The sequence below is a fragment of the Trichechus manatus genome, unplaced genomic scaffold (assembly GCF_000243295.1).
Source record: "Trichechus manatus latirostris isolate Lorelei unplaced genomic scaffold, TriManLat1.0 scaffold00064, whole genome shotgun sequence".
Lineage (NCBI taxonomy): Eukaryota > Metazoa > Chordata > Mammalia > Sirenia > Trichechidae > Trichechus > Trichechus manatus.
The window spans coordinates 14,870,487-14,888,432 of record NW_004444000.1 but is presented as its reverse complement, the minus strand read 5'-3'; the positions used below and the strand labels follow the sequence as shown (position 1 = coordinate 14,888,432).

The following is a 17,946-nucleotide window of genomic DNA, read 5'->3' as shown; positions in this document are numbered from 1 at the left end:
AAACGTACATTAGATTGGGTCCCTAGGGTTCCACACACAGCGTCAGGAATCACCGTGCTTGCTGCTATCTGGAACCTAATATACTAGCCTCCCACAGTCTCCAATCTTCACACACTTCTCTGGTAATTCAGCCAAGATCAACATAAGAAAAATTTTTGCCTCCTATCCACTTGAAAAAAAAAATGTAATTTTCAAAAAAACTTCTTCTGAGAAGTTACATGAAATTATGATCAACGGAATCAGATTTTAAAGTGTTAAGGTATAATACTTTTAAAATGATATCTGTAAGGGCAGCTAAGGAACAAGAAAACATGGAATAAATGAAAACAAAGTAGACTGCAATTCAAAGGCCCAGAGTCCAGTGCCAGTTGTGGCCCCAAGCAGTTGTGTGTCCTTGGGCAACATACGCAATATTTCTGAGTCTCCAATGTGTGATCTACTAAATGAGAAGGCAAGATTAAAGAATTTGTATGGCCTATTCAAGATTAAACTATCTTTGATTTTAGAAACAATCTGCATAAGATAAAGAATGCCTGGAATAGTCAAGGTGGGGTGAGGGGTAGGAAAACTAGGTCTGCACTAAACACTCATGTAAACATAAAGACTTAAAATTCTCTTCATAGTTAGGAGAGAAAACACTGGAGCTTTGACCCCTCATTGAACACACACACACTAATAAACGAAGCATTAGATTTCCTTCTTCAAATACTGCTCCTCTCTCAAGAAAATCTTTTACTCCTCAAAGTTTTCCTCAGGGCAACTTTGACATCCTTATTCCTCAAACTGTAGATTAATGGGTTTAGCATGGGCACCACAGTGATATAGAATAGTGAGGTTATTTTTCCTTGATCAAGAGGTAAAATGGAAGGTGGTTTTAGATACATGAAAGCCCCAGAACCAAAGAAAAGAGAAACCATAATTATGAGGGAGCTGCAGGTACTAAAGGCTTTTGGACCTGCCCTCAGTGGAGCGAACATGGAGAATGCTAGAGAGTATTAGACCATAAGAGATGAAGATGGTGACAATAGGCATTCCAATGACAATGGCTACTACAATATATACCACCAGCTCATTCACATAGGTGCTGTTGCAAGAGAGTTCAAGGAGAGGAAGGATGTCACACATAAAATGATTGACAAGGTTGTCAGCACAGAAGTTCAGACTCACGATGCTTCCTGTATGGGCCATGGCCCCTGAAAACCCCATCACATAGACACCTAACAAGAGGAGAAAACAGACCTGAGGAGACATGGTGACTGTGTACAACAGTGGTTTACAGATGGCAACATAGCGGTCATATGCCATCGCTGACAGAATGAAGCACTCAGAGACAACAAAGAAGCAGAAGAAAAAGAGTTGAGTCATACACCCTGCGTGCAAGATGATGTTCTTCCTTGAGACAAAACTCATCAGCATTTTCGGGGTGATGGTAGTGGAGTAACAGAAATCTATTAAAGAGAGGTTAAAGAGAAAAAAGTACTTGGGTGTGTTCAGGTGAGAGTTCAGCCCAATCAGAGTTATCAAGTCCAGGTTCCCCAACCCAGTGACCACACAGAAGCAGAGAAACAGAAAGAAGAGAGGGATCTGGAGTCCCAGCTGGTCTGTTAAGCCTGCGAGGATAAACTCTGTCACAGCAGAGTTCTTGTTTGTCATTCTCCTCCAGAGGACTCCATGGGAGTAAATAGAAAAGAACCATTTAGGGGGAAAGAAACATCACGACTTCCCTCCTGGTATCTGCCCCCACCTCCCGCCTTCTTGGGAATGGAATCCACAGAGAGAGACTAAAGCTAGGATAGAAAAATCTTTACTGTTTGCTATGACTCTGTCTTCACAGCACCCAAATGCCTTTAACTGTCAAGAGTACAATCTGAGGCTAAACTTTGACTCCAGGGTGACAGCTGGTGCTGCTGGGGAGAGAGGTGGCAAAAACAAGCTGAATGACCTTTAGAGGTTTAAGTCAGTACCTCTTCTATGTCACTCCCTCTTGTGTCTCTGCTTCAGTTGCTGAAATCTGGTTCTCTTCTATGAAGAGACTCCTGACAGGCAGAAGTCACTGTGATTCTCATCAGAGCTCCACCTCTGGATCAGGCTTGACAGAGCAAAGATGGCTAGTTAGTAATTTAGAGAAAGGCTGGTCTTGACAGAGGTTGAGAGCAGTTATCCAACAGGGATTCTTTGTTACCATCAAATTTACACTCCATAAGAAAAATTTAAATAAATTTTAAAAAAAGTTCATTACCGTCAAGTCGATTCCAACTCATAGAGAACCTATAATACAGAGTAGAACTGTGTCATAGGGTTTCCAAAGGGCAGCTGATGAATTTGAACTGCGAGCTCTGAACCAGTACACAACCTGGGCTCCATGAGAATATAAGGGAGAAGAATCAGAGAAGTCTCCCTTCTTGTTGGAGCTAAGAGTAGTGCAATTAATTCCTGGAGTGAATTTAACTATGAACATATTATTGAATGTGCTCTTTTGTTTTCCCCAGACCTCTTAGCTCGAGTAGGATATAGGTTTAATAATAATCTTTTAAAGCTAACACTTATTTAGCAAGTACTGAGATCTCCTCTAAATGCAATGTGACAATATTATTATTCCCATTTCACTGAGATTACATAACTGGCCCAAACTCACAAAACTACTGAGTTGCAACCAGAATTGAACTTAGGATCTCAGACTCCCATGGTTTGTGCTGTTACCTGACAGATCAGTTCACACAGGCACTCGTCTTTCTTTAGTTCAGAGCCACAATGCTATACTCTGCTGTCCCTTAGCCACAATTGTTCTGGGAAGGGAAATGGCCCTAGTGAATAGATGACAGCTTTGACGTCACAACACTCTTCTCCCAGTTCTGATCAAAGGATAAGAATCTGTCATTTATATTATAACTCTTTCTGCACTGAAGAACATGATTTCTAGTTGCTTATTTACCCAAACGATCCTCTCTCGTTTCCAGGGAGAAGAGAGCAGCTGTCTCCAACCAGTGAATAACAGATGATTTAAGTTTTGTTCTCAATTACAAATTCTGATAAACTGATTATTAAGACAGCGACTCCCTAAGGATCATTACCTCAGTGATTACCTTCCCTAAGGAAGAAGAAATGTTTGTTTATACCCTTGATATTGTTTGATTTGGTGTTTATGGACTTAACACTTTCATTCAACTAACATCTATTCAGCACTAAAAAGTATCATTGTGAAAAACATAATTATCATTACCATTTGTTGAGTGCGCAATACTGTACCCTTATACTGATCCCTGGCACCATGATCCAAAAGCACTGTGCAAATATAATCTTATTTATTCCTCACAATAATGATACCCATCTTAAAGGTAAGGGACTCAGACAGACAATAGGTTTCAGAGTCCACACTCATACCTAGGCCTGTCTGACTTCAAGTCCCTTATTCTTCACCACTAGACTAAACTACCTCCTGATGAGAGCTACCAAACCCATAAAGCAGGGTCCTTGCCCTCTTGGATCTGAAAGTCTCTTGGAAAATAAAAACAAATATGCATTGACTTGTATAAAAAGACGTGCTTAAAACCAGAAATGGTAAATCCAAAGGGCTACTGTAATGTAGAAGAGCCCATTCAACAATTTATTCATAGTTAAATTCACTGCAGGAATTAATTGCACTACTCCTAGCTCTGACAAGAAAGGAGACTTCTCTGATTCCTCTCCCCTATACTCTCATGGAGTGTAGATTTGATGGTAACAAAGAATCCCTACTGAGTGACTGCTCTCAACTTCTACCAAGACCAGCCTTTCTCTAAATAACTAGTCAAAAATTTCCCTTGACAGTCCCTGACTCCCACCCACATTTCTTGAACATTTCTCTCAACTGGCTTTCAAGCTACTCAAAGCTCACAAATTGAATCCCAGTAGATCAGATTCCCAGCAAAATGCCACACACAAATTTGTTCTTCTTTGGTTTGCTTTTTTCTCTTTCTGTCCTCTATTTCTTACCCCTAACTTCTGCATTGACAAAAATTGTCTATCCTACATCTCAATCTCTCCGACACTTACTTATTTTCTCTGACACTAAACCCACAAACTCATAAAATTTTAGACCTTAAAAGACCCAGGAAATCATCCAATCCAGTGTTTCTGAGACCAGCTAGGAACTAAACAGGCCTCAGGCAACAAGCTGTGTCAGTAGAAAATCTCCAAGCAACTACAAACAGCATCTTGTGACCAAGATAATGAGTCTCCCCACCCTGTTTCCTTCTAATCTTCCTGCTACAGCTGCTTTTCAAGTTGTCCGATTAAAACTAGACTTCACACATGCGCCATGAAACAGTAGGTGACTTAAAGGCGAACCCGGTCGCCATGTTTTCAGTATATGCCACCATTTTCTTGGGAACACACAAATGTCAAGAGTACACCAGGAGCCATCTTGAGGGAACACAAGCCACGATCTTGAGCCACTAGTTGCACGTGCAACCTACACATCCACCCAATTCCCCTTTTTGAGTATGCATGCCATTTCCCGAACGTTTAATAAATATGTATGACTTCTCCTTTCTCGTGTAGTATAGAACTTCCTCCAGCCCTTTGTCTGGGGAGACAGTGCTTTGAGAGCTATCTCCCTGTCTCCTTACTTGCTGCAAGTAATAAACCATGCCTTGCCTAAAGTCCTCATGACTCTTAGTTATTCTTAACAAGAGCACAGGCAGTACCCACTGTGTTCAGTAACATTTCCCCAACCTGATTAGTCATAACAATTACCTAGGGTGTTTCTTAAAAAGAAATTCTGGGCTCCACCCTGACTTTCTGAATTAGAACTTCTATGGGTGGGGATACTGTAGATGTATTTTTTTAAAACTTCTCAGGGAACCCAATGCCAGAAATTTATGTATCCACAGGACTAATATTTCTCCTCGCCTTACAGACAAAGAGAGTATGGTCCAAAGAAGTAAAATGTCTTGCCCAAAGCCACAGATCTAGTTTCAGTGTCTATGTTACCAATATCTCCTAGTGCTCTGTTCATGACCCTATATGACCATCAGATTGTCTGGAATACCAAGCACAAGTAATGAAAAAAAACTGATCAGACTTCTGATTTCATGTATAATGGAGTAGCTGGTATGATACTTGCCCTCTGGCCATACACAACTATAACATTGGGAAGACATATATATAAAGCAACTGTTTTCAAGCTTTGGAAAGCAGACACCACATGGCTTCATTCCTTGAGACAAGGCAAGAACCTTAGGTGACTACCACACTCACCTACCTTTCTCCTTTCTCCCTGGGGGCAACTTCAAAACCAGGCACAGTGAAGTAGAGCGGAAAAAGAAAAAAAAGGTTGCAGGCTCTGGGGCTGAAATAAAGAAATATCAGAGTTCAGGGATACTAAGACACCTGGAATTTGTGAGACAAGCTATTGAATGGAAAAAGCCACAGAAAAGGACTTTCAGACATCTGCATAATGGACTCCCTTGGGTTCCTGGTTGCATCCTAAATTTTGTATGTTCAGGGCAAGACTCCACAAGGCCTACCAGAGAATGGCTACTAGGGGACTAATAACTGAACAGAGATCAAAGACAATGCATAGTGCTAGGGAGATGATGGGATTCTGACTTAGTAAAAGTGGAGAGACTTTGAGGAACAAGCCAGGTAGAAATATAAGACCCCAGAAAAGCCATAAACTAGAAGTATGAACTAAGCCCTTGGAGCAAGGGCAAAACTGAAAAGACCTATCATAACAAACACTAAACCCAAGGCTCAACAGGATCAAGGAGAGCTGCAGGTAAATTAACTGCATCTCAGAACAAAATTCTACACTCAAGAGGAGAATAACATGATCCACACTCTCTACAACATATGTACAATGTTCAGCATAAAATAAAAAATTACGAGAAATGTGAAGGAAGAAAATGTGACCAATAATCAAGAAGAAAAAAAAAGTCCATGAAAGCAGATATGTATATGACCTAGATGTTGAAATTAGTTGAAAAGGGTTTGAAGTAACTATTGTAAATATATTTTAATTTAGATAAAAATGGACAGAATTGGCTAGCAGATGGTGAGGTCCAAGAGAAACAATAAAAAGAATCAAATAGAAATTCTCAAACAAACATAATATTGAAAATAAAGAACTCATTAGATTGGCTTAACAGCAGACTAGGCACAGCAAATAAAGACTGTGCCATCAGGGCTCCCTGAAATAAAAGATAAGTCAATAAAAATTATCCAAATTAAAATAGAAAAGAAATAATAATAAAAGAACATAGTAACCAAAACCTTTGGGACAATCCTAAATGGCCCAAATATGTGTAATCACTGTTCCAAAAGACGAGTCAAGTGAGAATTGGGCAACAAATATTTGAAAAGGTAAACGCACTTGTTCCGACTTATCTACACATTCGACTTAAAAGACACAGACACAACAGAGAGTCCCTGATGGAGCAGGAGAAGGGTGGGATGCAGAACTCAAATTCCAGTAAAAAGACTAGACTTAATTGTCTGAGACTGGAGGAACCCCAGAAAGCATAGCCCCTGGCATCTGTCTACCCAGAACTAAAACCATTCCTGAGGCCAACTCTTCAGACAAAGATTAGATTGGACTATGGGACATAAAATGATAATAGTGAAGAACGTGCTTCGTAGCTCAAGTAGATACATGAGACTAAATGAGCAGTTCCTGTCCAGAGGTGAGATGAGAAAGCAGGGAGAGTCAGGAGTTTGTTGAATGGACACCGGAAATCAGGGGTGGAAAGGAGTGTGATGTCACAGTATAGGGAGAGCAATTAGGGTCACATAACAATGTATGTATAAATTTTTGTATGAGAAACTACCTTTAATTATAAACTTTCACTTAAACTACAACAATTAAAAAAAAAAAGACACAGGAACGGATCGGATTCATAACCATGGAACTGCCTGTAATATGTTTTGAGATTGGGAAGTGTGAGTCCTCCTACTCTATTCTTCTTTTTCAGAATTGCTTTGGCTATTTGGGGCCCTTTGCATTTCTATATAATTTTGAGAATTGGCTTCTCTATTTATGCAAAGAAGGCTATTGGAATTTTGATGCTTATTGCGTTGAATTTACAGATGGCATTAGGTAATATTGACATCTTGACAATATTAAGTCTTCTGATCCATGCCACGGCATGGTTGAACTTTGACAACATTAGACTGAGTGAAATAAGCTAATCACAAAACAACAAATATTATATGAGCTCACTAATATGATATACCTAAAATAGGCAAATGTATAGAGATCAGAGTTTAGTAGTGGTTACCAGCAGCAGAAGACAGGCAGAAAAGGGGAAGCATTATTTAGAACACATTGAGTTTCTGTTTATCGTGATGAAAGATGCAGAAATGGATATTGGTGATGGTTGCACAATATGACTGATGTAATAAATCTCAATGAATTGTACTCATGAAAAATGTTGAACTTGCCAATGTTGTGTTACCTACATTTTTACAACAAAGAAAGCAGCAGCCCAGGATCTCTAAGCTTGAGACAAATTCTCAAAACTAGCTTCATCAAGTAGAATTACAGCCTTTCATGAAGTTTTTCTTTCCCAGCCCTACAGGCTTCCATCATTAGGAGAATGGCTGCAGAAAATCACCCTACAGTGACAGAGTTCATTCTAGGAGGATTAACAAATCGGCCAGAGCTCCAGCTCCCTCTCTTCTTTCTCTTTCTAGGGATCTACATGGTCACCATGGTAGGGAACCTGGGCATGATCACACTCATTTGTCTGAATTCCCAGCTTCACACCCCCATGTACTACTTCCTCAGCAACTTGTCATTTGTAGATATGTGCTACTCCTCTGTCATTACTCCGAAAATGCTGATGAACTTTGTGTCAGAGAAGAACAGCATATCTTATGTGGGGTGCATGTCACAGCTCTACTTTTTCCTTGTTTTTGTCGTTCCCGAGTGTTACATGCTGACAGTGATGGCCTATGACCTCTATGTTGCCATCTGCAGTCCTTTGCTTTATAATACCATTATCTCGCATCAAATCTGTTCCCTGCTAGTAGCTGTGGTCTACATCATGGGGTTCATTGGCTCAACAATAGAGACTGGTCTCATGTTAAAACTGTCCTGTCGTGAGATCCTCATCAGTCATTACTTCTGTGACATCCTCCCTTTCATGAAGCTCCCCTGCTCTAGCACCCACGATATTGAGCTAACAGTTTTCTTTTTGGCTGGATTCAATATCATAGTCACCGGTTTAAAGGTCCTTGTCTCCTATGCCTTCATCCTCTCCAGCATCCTCCGCATCAGCAGCACAGAGGGCAGGTCCAAAGCCTTCAGCACCCACAGCTCCCACCTTACAGCAGTGGGAATGTTCTATGGATCTACTGCTTTCATGTATCTAACACCTTCCACAGTCAGTTCCTTGGACCAGGAGAACATAGCCTCTGTGTCCTACACCACAGTGATCCCCATGCTGAACCCCCTAATTTACGGTCTGAGGAATAAGAAGGTGAAGGCTGTCATGCAGAAAACACTGAGAAGAAAACTGTCTTGATGCAAATGTTATTATTCTTTCTCAATTTTAACCGTAAGTTGTTATAAATACCAGAGGAAAGTTCAACCATGGATGGGGTACAAGCACTTCTTCACATGGTTGATGAATGTTGTCTTAGTCATCTAGTGCTGTTCTAACAGAAATACCACGAGTGGATGGATTTAGCAAAGAGAAGTTTATTCTCTCACAGTCCAGTAGACTGTAAGTCCAAATTCAGGGCGTCAGCTCCAGGGGAAGGTTTTCTCCATCAGCTCTGGAGGAAGATCTGTGTCATCAGTCTTCCTTTGGTCTGGGAGCTTCTCTGTGCAGGAACCTCAGGTCCAAAGGACGCGCTCTGCTCCCGGCACTGCTTTGTTGGTGGTATGAGTTTCCCATGTGTCTCTGCTCGCTTATCTCTTTTATATCTCAAAAGAGATTGCATTAAGACACTACTCTTGTCAACCTCATCAGTATAACCTCATCACAGTGACAGAATTTACAACACATAAGGAGATCACATACAATCTCATCATAGTGATAGAATTTACAACACATAAGGAAATCACATCAGATTACACAATCATACAACACTGGGAATCATGACCCAGCCAAGCTGACAGATATTTTTGGGTGACACAACTCAATCCATGACAAATGTCTTCTCTCATTCTTCTCTCTTCCTTCCCACCCTCTTTCATGTCTTACTATTTGCAACCAGCTATTTTCAAGATCATATTTTCTTTTATTTGGGATCTATTCTCTCTATCTTGAGCCCTTTGCTAAACATTTACTAACTTAATTGTAATTTAACATAAATTTTAAACTTTCAGCATAGAGTTTGAGAGTCATTGTTTTATTACCTTCCATAAAGAAAACTGGAAACCCTGGTGGCGTAGTGGTTAAGAGCTACAGTTGCTAACCAAAAGGTTGGCAGTTCAAATCCACCAGGCACTACTTGGAAACTCTATGGGGCAGCTCTACCCTGTCCTATAGGGTCACTATTAGTTGGCATCGACTTGACACTAATGGGGTTTTTTGTATAGAGAAAATATTACCACCTTGCAACAATGGGATTGTACTATGGATCTGCTGCATTCATGTACTTAAAACCCTCCAAGGCCAGCACGCCGGCCAAGGATAACAATATCTCCGTGCTCCACACCACAGCAATTCCCATGCCAAAACCCCTAATTTACAGTCTAAGGAACAAGGAGGTGAAGGCTACCATGTAGAAAACATCAAGAAGAAGGCTGTTTGGTTGCAAATGTCATTATTCTGTCTCAAGTTGAAAATTGAGATAAAATGTAGTGGGAAAGTCCTCTAAAGATTTACACACACATTAATGGAGAGCAACTATTTCTCAACATGACTGATTAAATGCATCCATTCATTCTTTTCTCTTCCCTTTTTACTTTCATGTATTTCATGTTTGACTGCTTGAGTCTCGCCAATTTATGTTTTCTTCCATCTACGATCAGTTTTCTCTATCTTTGGCCCTCCGATAAACATTTACCTATCTGGATTACAATATAAAATAAATTTAAAACTTTCATCAATGACTTTAAGTGATCTGTTTATTGTTTTATTATCCTCTCTAGAGAACATATTACCCAAACTAGTGCTCATAATTTGCACTCTGGCGTACACAAGACAAATGGAGATCAATTTGAAAGTCACCAAGAAGTAACACACAATCTCTTCCTCACCCAAACTTCTCCCTTCTCTTCTCTCTCATTTTACATTTACTGCCTGCCATTCCTACCCAGGATCTTGTAAATGGTCCCTTAATTCAATTGCCACCACCACCATCATCACCATAGCATCCAACATTTATGAGTCCTAGGCAGTCTTCTAAGTGTTTTACTTAATTTTCTCATTTTCTCAAATTAGGAAACTTTGATTTAGAGAAGTTAAGTAACTTTCTCAGGATTACATAGCTGGTAAACTTGCAGCACTAGGATTCAAACCTACAACACATTATCCCCTTTATCTTGGCTGATAGTCTGTACAGCCTATAACTTATCTTAATTATAATTTTCCAAGGTTAGTCATCTTTTGAAAATAACTTCCCTGATTTATACTCTCTCACCATTCCTTCCAGATGACCAAGGAGATATTAGGCACTGCTGCAGTCTTTGTACCTCCCTAGATAACTGATCAATCTGCATCTCCTACCAACCTGACTCAGTAAATCAGATCAGCATCTGTCACAGCGTCTTTCCACATTTGCTTGGAACAATATCAGAGATTAAGGTTAAAGTATCAGTGGACTTACACTGCAAAAGATTTGTAGAAATTCTGTTAATTGTTATGTATAATTGTTTTAGGAACAATACGGTACCGATATTTGTCATTTTTAAGTATCTTAGGCACTATGGAGCCCTGGTAGTGCAGTGGTTAAAAGCTCAGCTAAGCAAAAGGTGAGCAGTTAAAGTCCACCAGCCACTCTTTGGAAACCCTATGGGGCAGTTCTACTCTGTCCTGTAGGATCGCTATGAGTCAGAATCAACTCAACGACGATGGGTTTGGTTTTTTGCTTTATACTGCATCAGTCAGGCATGGAAAAATAAAATAACTCTAGATTTCTCAGGTAGAAAGGGATTTAATACTGAACATTATATTCTGGTTTTTCTGTTTGTTTGCTTTTTTAATAATTGGATAAGCAGGGGTTAGGGAGCCTCTACTGGACTATAAAGTCCAAAGATACACCAGAATAGATATGACCTAGAGGTCAGAAAACTCCTACTGCTGTTGTCACTACCGCCACCGTAAAAAATACCTCCCACATCCCTAAAACTGGTAAATATACAACAGAACCCTAGACCAACATTCTAGATGGATGGCCTCCATAACCTTGCTTGTCAACAGCAATTGCAGCTGAAGGGTTGTCGGCACCTCATTTCCACCTTCCAAAGCTCACGTGAGTACGTTTAATTAGTAAAAACTAATTTATACTCAGAACTTTAGTTGCAAAAGGTATCTGGAATTTTTACCCACTCTGAATAGGAGTGCAGATTGGAGCCATTCCGAAATGGCCACCATATCTACTTGCTCCTGCATGTTCTCTCCTAGAACTGAGAAATCTACCACCAACGAACTCCTTAAAAAAGAATAAGCCCGAGCTCGTTGTTGAGTCAATTCTGACTCAGCAACTCTATAGGGCAGAGGCAAACTACTCCATAGAGATTCCAAGGCTATAAATCTTTAAGGAAGAATAAAATATCTCTATTACCTAAGGTGAGAAATAGTTCTTTTTTTAATAAAACTTCAAAATTGAAACTCATAAAGCAAAAAATTGGGGTGAATTTAATTACATCAAAGCTAAGAAATCTTATTCAACTAAGAACCCCCATGGACAAGAGTAATAGAAAGAGAATGGAAGAAGATATTTGTCAAGTCTAAAACTGACAAGTGATTAATAACCAGAATATTCAAGGAAATCCTGAAAAACAACAACAGAAAAAAATGAAAAATGGCAACATATAAGAACAGGAAATATATACAAGAGAAAATCCAAAATGCTGCCAAGCATATAAAGAGATGTCCAAATGCATTACTAGTCAGAGAAGTATAAATGAGATTTCTCTTTATGCCTACCAGACTGGCAAAAACTAGGTCTAGTGGACATGTGGGAATGTAAAATCTTCATGCATTTGCAGCCATTATGCAGAGTAATATAACATTAGTTGAGGAAATGTAGTATATGTATCCCTAGGATCCAGCAATTCTGCAACAGGATATGTATCCCAAAGGAATTCTCTACAGGCCAAAAAGGGGCATGTACAAACATGTTCACTGTAGCATTATTTGCATGATAAAGTTGTTCACCACTCTGAAGAATACAGATAAAATATGGAGGCCCATCATGAGGACTGTGAGCAATACACTAGCTGTTGACGTAGCAACATGGATAGACCTTAGAGATGCAGAGCTGTGTGAAAAAGGTACAAGATATAAAACACTATATTAAAATACACATTGATACCAATGTACATTTGTGTATATATATATATATATATATATACACATATGTATATACACATACCCCCATGCGGCTGTTTGTCATACTGTGGGGGTATAACGTATACATGCTCCTTAGAAGCAAAGATGGTGAGACTACGTCTCACATACTTTGGACATGTTATCAGGAGGGATCAGTCCCTGGAGGAGGGCATCACGCTTGGTAAAGCAGAAGGTCAGCAAAAAAGAGGAAGACCCTCAAAGAGATGGATTGACACAGTGGCTGCAACAATGGGCTCAAGCATAACAAGAATTGTGAGGATGGGGCAGGACCAGGCAGTATTTGGTTCTGTTGTACATAGGGTCACTATGAGTTGGAAATGACTCAACAGCACCTAACAACAAAAATAACAACTTAACAAGAAAAAGAGAAACAACCCAATCAAAAAATGGGCAAACAACCTGAATAGACATTTCATCAACAAGCACATGAAAAGATGCTCAACATCATTAGCCTTTACCAAAACCAAACAAAAGCCATTGCCATCGAGTGGCTTCCAAGTCACAGTGACCTTATAGTACAGAGTAGAACCACCTCATAGGGTTTCCAAGAAGCAGCTGGTAATTCAAACTGCCAACCTATCAGTTAGTGGCAGAAGACATAACCACTGTGTCATGAATCGACTCCATGGCAATGGGTTTGGTTTTGTCATTATCTGTTAGGGAGATGCAAATCAAAACCACAATGAGATACAAATTCACTCCCACCTGGATGGCTAAGATCGAAAAAAAAAAAAAAAACCCACAAAATATCAAAAGGTACCAAGGATGTGGAGAAATCAGAATCCTCATCCATTGCTAGTGACAGTGGCATCACTAGGGTGGGTGTCACCTCGTGCAGTAACTCATGGTGTCACAAGACTGGGGGGCAGGGTGGCCGGTGAAGCCCCCCCCCACCTCCCGCTGTGAGTAGAGCAACCCAGCCTCACCCCACCCCGCTCCCTCACAGGGCCTAAGGCCATGCAACCACACTCCTCTTCCCCTCCTGACTGGCAGGTGGCAAGGGTTGTGATAAGTAACTGCACTGAGTGACTGATGACACCAACCCTAGTAAGCCACTCTCTTGGCGACCCCTCCCCTGTGGCGCCCGCCTGCCTGCCACCACTGACCCTGCGGTCATTTTGGTGTCACTCCCGACAGTGTCGGGGGAAGATTTGCACCCCTCGCACCCTCCTAGTGATGCCACTGTCTGGTGGGAAAGCAAAATGATACAGCCACAGTGGAAAATGGTAGGTCATTCCTCAAGAAGTTAAACATGATGAAAGCTATCATATGACCCAGCCATTCCACTCCTAGGTATGTACCAAAGAGACTTGAAAGCAGTGACACAAATAGAAGTATGTGCACCGATGCTTATTGCAGCACTATCCACAGTAGCCAAAAGGTAGAGGCAACCCAAGTGTCCATCAACAGATAATATGTGGTATATACACACAATGTAATATTACAGAGCCATAAAGAGAAATGAAGTTCTGATGCGTGCCACAACATGGATGAACCTCGAAAACATTATACTGAATAAGTCAATCACAAAAAGACAAATATCATATGATCTCAAAAATATGAAAATACCTAGAATAGGCAAATGTATAGAGATAAGAGTTTAACAGTGGTTGCCAGGGGTGGAGGAGACAGGGAAAAGGGGCAATTGTTTGGGTAGCACTGAGTTTTTGTTTATGGAGATGGAAGAGTTAGCAATAGGTATTTGGTGATGGTTGCACTACATGATTAATGCAACTGGTCTCACTGAATCGTACACATGAAAAATGTTGAAATGGCTAATGTTTTATCTATGTTTTTAAAACAGTAAAAAGAGAAAGTAACTGGCCTTCCTTTCTCAGTCTGGACTTGGGAGAGGCACCCAGTCCAAACATGACTTGGGGTAGTGAGGTTAAAGTATGCCTCTGCTGCAGGAGCTGGGGCAAGGTAACCCCTGTGGGAAAGCACAAGATGGCAATGACTAAACAGTGCCCCATAAGTCATTCTCTAGAAACACACATTCATTTCCCTTTGGTCAGGAACCTCCTGACCTTGTCTCAAGATGCATCACAGTGCTGCAAGTTTACAGGTCATTTGTCCAGTGGTGAGGAACAGAGACTATTGTAGGTCTGTGTTCTGGCAGGTGGACATCATGAAGACCCAAGGGGAACTAGACAGGGGGATCTCCAGGGAAGAGTCGGGGTCACTTGGTCCAATCACGTCTCCCTACCCAGTGAGTCAACAACTTCCAGTTCTAAATTTTAATTGATTTCTTAAGTTTATTTTAAACTTTTTCCCATAATTTACTCTCCTAAGGCAATTTTGCCAAAATAAAGCGTAAGAGAAGGATGTATTTCTTTTATCAGTGTAAAAAACAAAAAAGATAAACTACTGAATAATTTAGCTGGTCTAAAAATAAGTGAGTTCCTAGGAGTGAAAAAAAAAAAAAAAAGACAAGAAAACAGAAATCTGACAGTATAAATGAGGATGGAGCCAAGGTTTGCCTTTGAAATATCTGCCAATCCTTGGAGGCCGGGAGCCTAGGTTTTCACATGTGAACAAAGTTTGGGTTTCAGGAGGATGGAGAGTGGAGGGTAAGATTTGAGTCTGCTTCACCTCCCACCACCCTCATAAATCCATGACCAAAAAGGTGAAAACTGAATGAACTGAAAAATAATTGCCCACACAGGGAGATGGTGAGGATGCAGGCTGGTCTCAACCTTGGCTCTGGATAGAGGAGGAAGGAAAAAAGTAGAAAACCCCTCTTTCCTGAGAATTCCCAACCACAGTCTGCATTCACATACTACAGACCTGAAATTCACGTTACCTAAGAGCTGGGCTGCTAACCAAAAGTTCAGCAGTCCAAATCCATCAGCTACTCGTTGGAAACCCTATGAAGTAGTTCTACTCTGTCCTATAGTCACTATGCATCGGAATCGACTCTATGGCAACACTTCTGGGTTTTTTTGGGTATACGACTTAAAAGAACCCCTGGTGGCACAGAGGTTAAGCACTCAGCTGCCAACCAGCAGGTCAGCGGTTAAAACCCACCAGCAGCTCCACAGGAGAAAGATGTGGCAGTCTGCTTCCGTAAAGATTACGGCCTTGGAATCTCTACCGGGCACTTCTACTTTCTCTGTAGGGTCACTATGAGTAAGAATTGACTTGAGGAAACGGATTGGTTTTGGTTTTTTGTTTTGTTTTCTGTACAGCTTATAAAACCTGTCTTAGTCATCTAGTGCTGCTATAACAGAAATATCACAAGTGGATGGCTTTAACAAACAGAAGTTTATTCTCTCACAGTCCAGCAGACTCCAAGTCCAAATTCAGGACTTTGGCTCCAGGGGAATGCTTTCTCCATCGGCTCTGGAGGAAGGTCCGTGTCATCAACCTTCCCTTGGTCTGAAGCTTTTCTGCACAAGAACCTCAGGTCCAAAGAACACGCTCTGCTCCTGGCACTGCTTTCTTGGTGGTATGAGGTTCCCATGTGTCTCTGCTCACTTCTCTTTTTTATATCTCAAAAGAGACTGGCTTAAGACACTATCCAATCTTGTATACCTCATCAGTATAACTGCCACTAATCCATCTTACTAGATCATAGTGATTGAATTTAAAACTCATAAGGAAATCACATCAGATTACAAAATGGTACACAATTATACAATACTGTGAATCATGACCCAGCCAAGTTAACAGATATTTTGGGGGGACACAATATAGTCCATGACACTCCACCCTTTGGCCCCCAGAGTCATGTCCTTGCAGCATGCAAAACATATTCGTCTAATCATATCACAGCAAAAGTCTTAACTCCAAGTCCAAAATCCAAAAATTCCTCTTCATCTGTGAAATCTACACGTTATCTACTTCCAAAGGTACAATGGCAGAAGAGGCACAGACCAGACATTTCCTTTACAAATGGGAGAAATTGCCAGGAAAGAAGGCATAACAGGCACCAAGCAAGTTACAGAACACATTATATTAGCCCCCAAGGCTTGAAAATTATTCTGTTCTCTGAGACCATTTACACAATAGCCCGGCCCTCCAGACTCTAGGTATTGGCCACAGTCTCCGGATTCTGAGTGGAGGCCCCTCAGCCCTGCACTTCAGCTCCACCTTCCAGGCCCACTGGGACAGCAACTCTGGTCCCTCATCTTTAGGCACACCATTCTCCTAGTCCATCTGAGTGGCAACTCCACACTTAGAAACACCAGAGGCCATGGTTTCAGCCTTTGAAACCCCAGAGGTAATGGCCATACCTTTCGATATTGAGGCAGCTCCTTTTCTTGTGTTCCTTGTCTCTTCAGCTTCTGCTTCCTGTGGCCTCTCAGCCCTTGGGCCTCACGCCTGCATTTGCCCTGCTGGGGCAAGTATTCCAAAGCTCAATAGCTCCACCGATAAGTGCCCGGAGGCATCCCACGCCTCCAGGAAGCCTCCTGTGCACAGGCACTCAGCTCACTCTGTGGGTTGGCTCCAGTGCCGTTTCGTGTCAGTCTCCTGGTTCTGCTACTGCTGGTGCTCTGACACTGCTGCACCTTTATCCATTCAGTTTCAAAACCGCTTCCACATTTTAGGTATCTGTTAGAGCAGCACCCCACTCTCGGTACCAAATTCTTAGTCATCTAGTGCTGCTATAACAGAAATACCACAAGTGGATGGCTTTAACAAACAGAAGTTTATTCTCTCACAGTCCAGTAGGCTACAAGTCCAAATTCAGGACTTTGGCTCCAGGGGAACGCTTTCTCCATCGGCTCTGGAGGAAGGTCCGTGTCATCAATCTTCCCTTGGTCTGAGAGCTTCTCTGGGCAGGAACCTCAGGTCCGAAGGACGCGCTCTGTTCCCGGCTCTGCTTTCTTGGTGCTATGAGCTTCCCATGTGTCTCTGCTCACTTCTCTTTTTTATATCTCAGAAGAGACTGGCTTAAGACATTATCCAATCTTGTATACCTCATCAGTGTAACTGCCACTAATCTTATATCATAGTGATCGAATTTACAACACATAAGGAAATCACATCAGATTATAAAATGGTACACAATTATACAATACTGGGAATCATGACCCATCCAAGTTGACAGATATTTTTGGGGGGCACAATTCAATCCATAAGAAAACCCCAAGCTCAAAATTTATTGTAAAGAAGTGCTACATGCTATTATCTATAATGAATTAAATGTGTGGTAAGAAGTACAGTAAGTGCTGCAGAAGGTACAGAGTCGATAAAAGCATCTAACTGGTGGAAATTGAACTGAGTTTCTAAGGTTGTTACCACAATAGCTCGGATTGGAGCCACCTGCCACAATAGCCAATTCGGAGACAGGGGTGAGGTGAGGAGCAAGAGTTTTATTATATATCGATATATAGGAGACGGAGGGGAATAGAGTCCTCCAAAAACCCATCTCCCCCACTGGAGATCCGCTGAAGGCTTTTATAGGGACAGGATTATGGGTCTTAGAAGTTTGTGT

The 17,946-nt window shown here is 41.2% G+C and overlaps 2 protein-coding genes across 2 annotated transcripts; one reads left to right on the top strand and one right to left on the bottom strand.

Annotated features, from left to right (window-relative positions):
• Positions 1-719: 719 nt before the first annotated feature.
• LOC101358589 (olfactory receptor 8B12-like) lies at positions 720-1,662 on the bottom strand. Its single transcript, XM_012556400.2, is given in 2 exon segments — positions 720-950; positions 952-1,662. Coding segments are annotated over 2 exon segments (933 nt in total). The 5' UTR covers positions 1,654-1,662.
• A 5,792-nt stretch (positions 1,663-7,454) lies between these two features.
• Positions 7,455-8,504, top strand: LOC101350901 (olfactory receptor 151-like). The gene has a single exon (XM_004379372.2). The coding sequence runs from the start codon at positions 7,575-7,577 to the stop codon at positions 8,502-8,504; it is 930 nt and encodes a 309-aa protein (XP_004379429.1). The 5' UTR covers positions 7,455-7,574.
• Positions 8,505-17,946: the final 9,442 nt, after the last annotated feature.

Excerpts from the sequence above, each read along its gene's own strand:
- LOC101350901 (XM_004379372.2), top strand. The coding sequence starts at position 7,575 with ATGGCTGCAGAAAATCACCCTACAGTGACAGAGTTCATTCTAGGAGGA.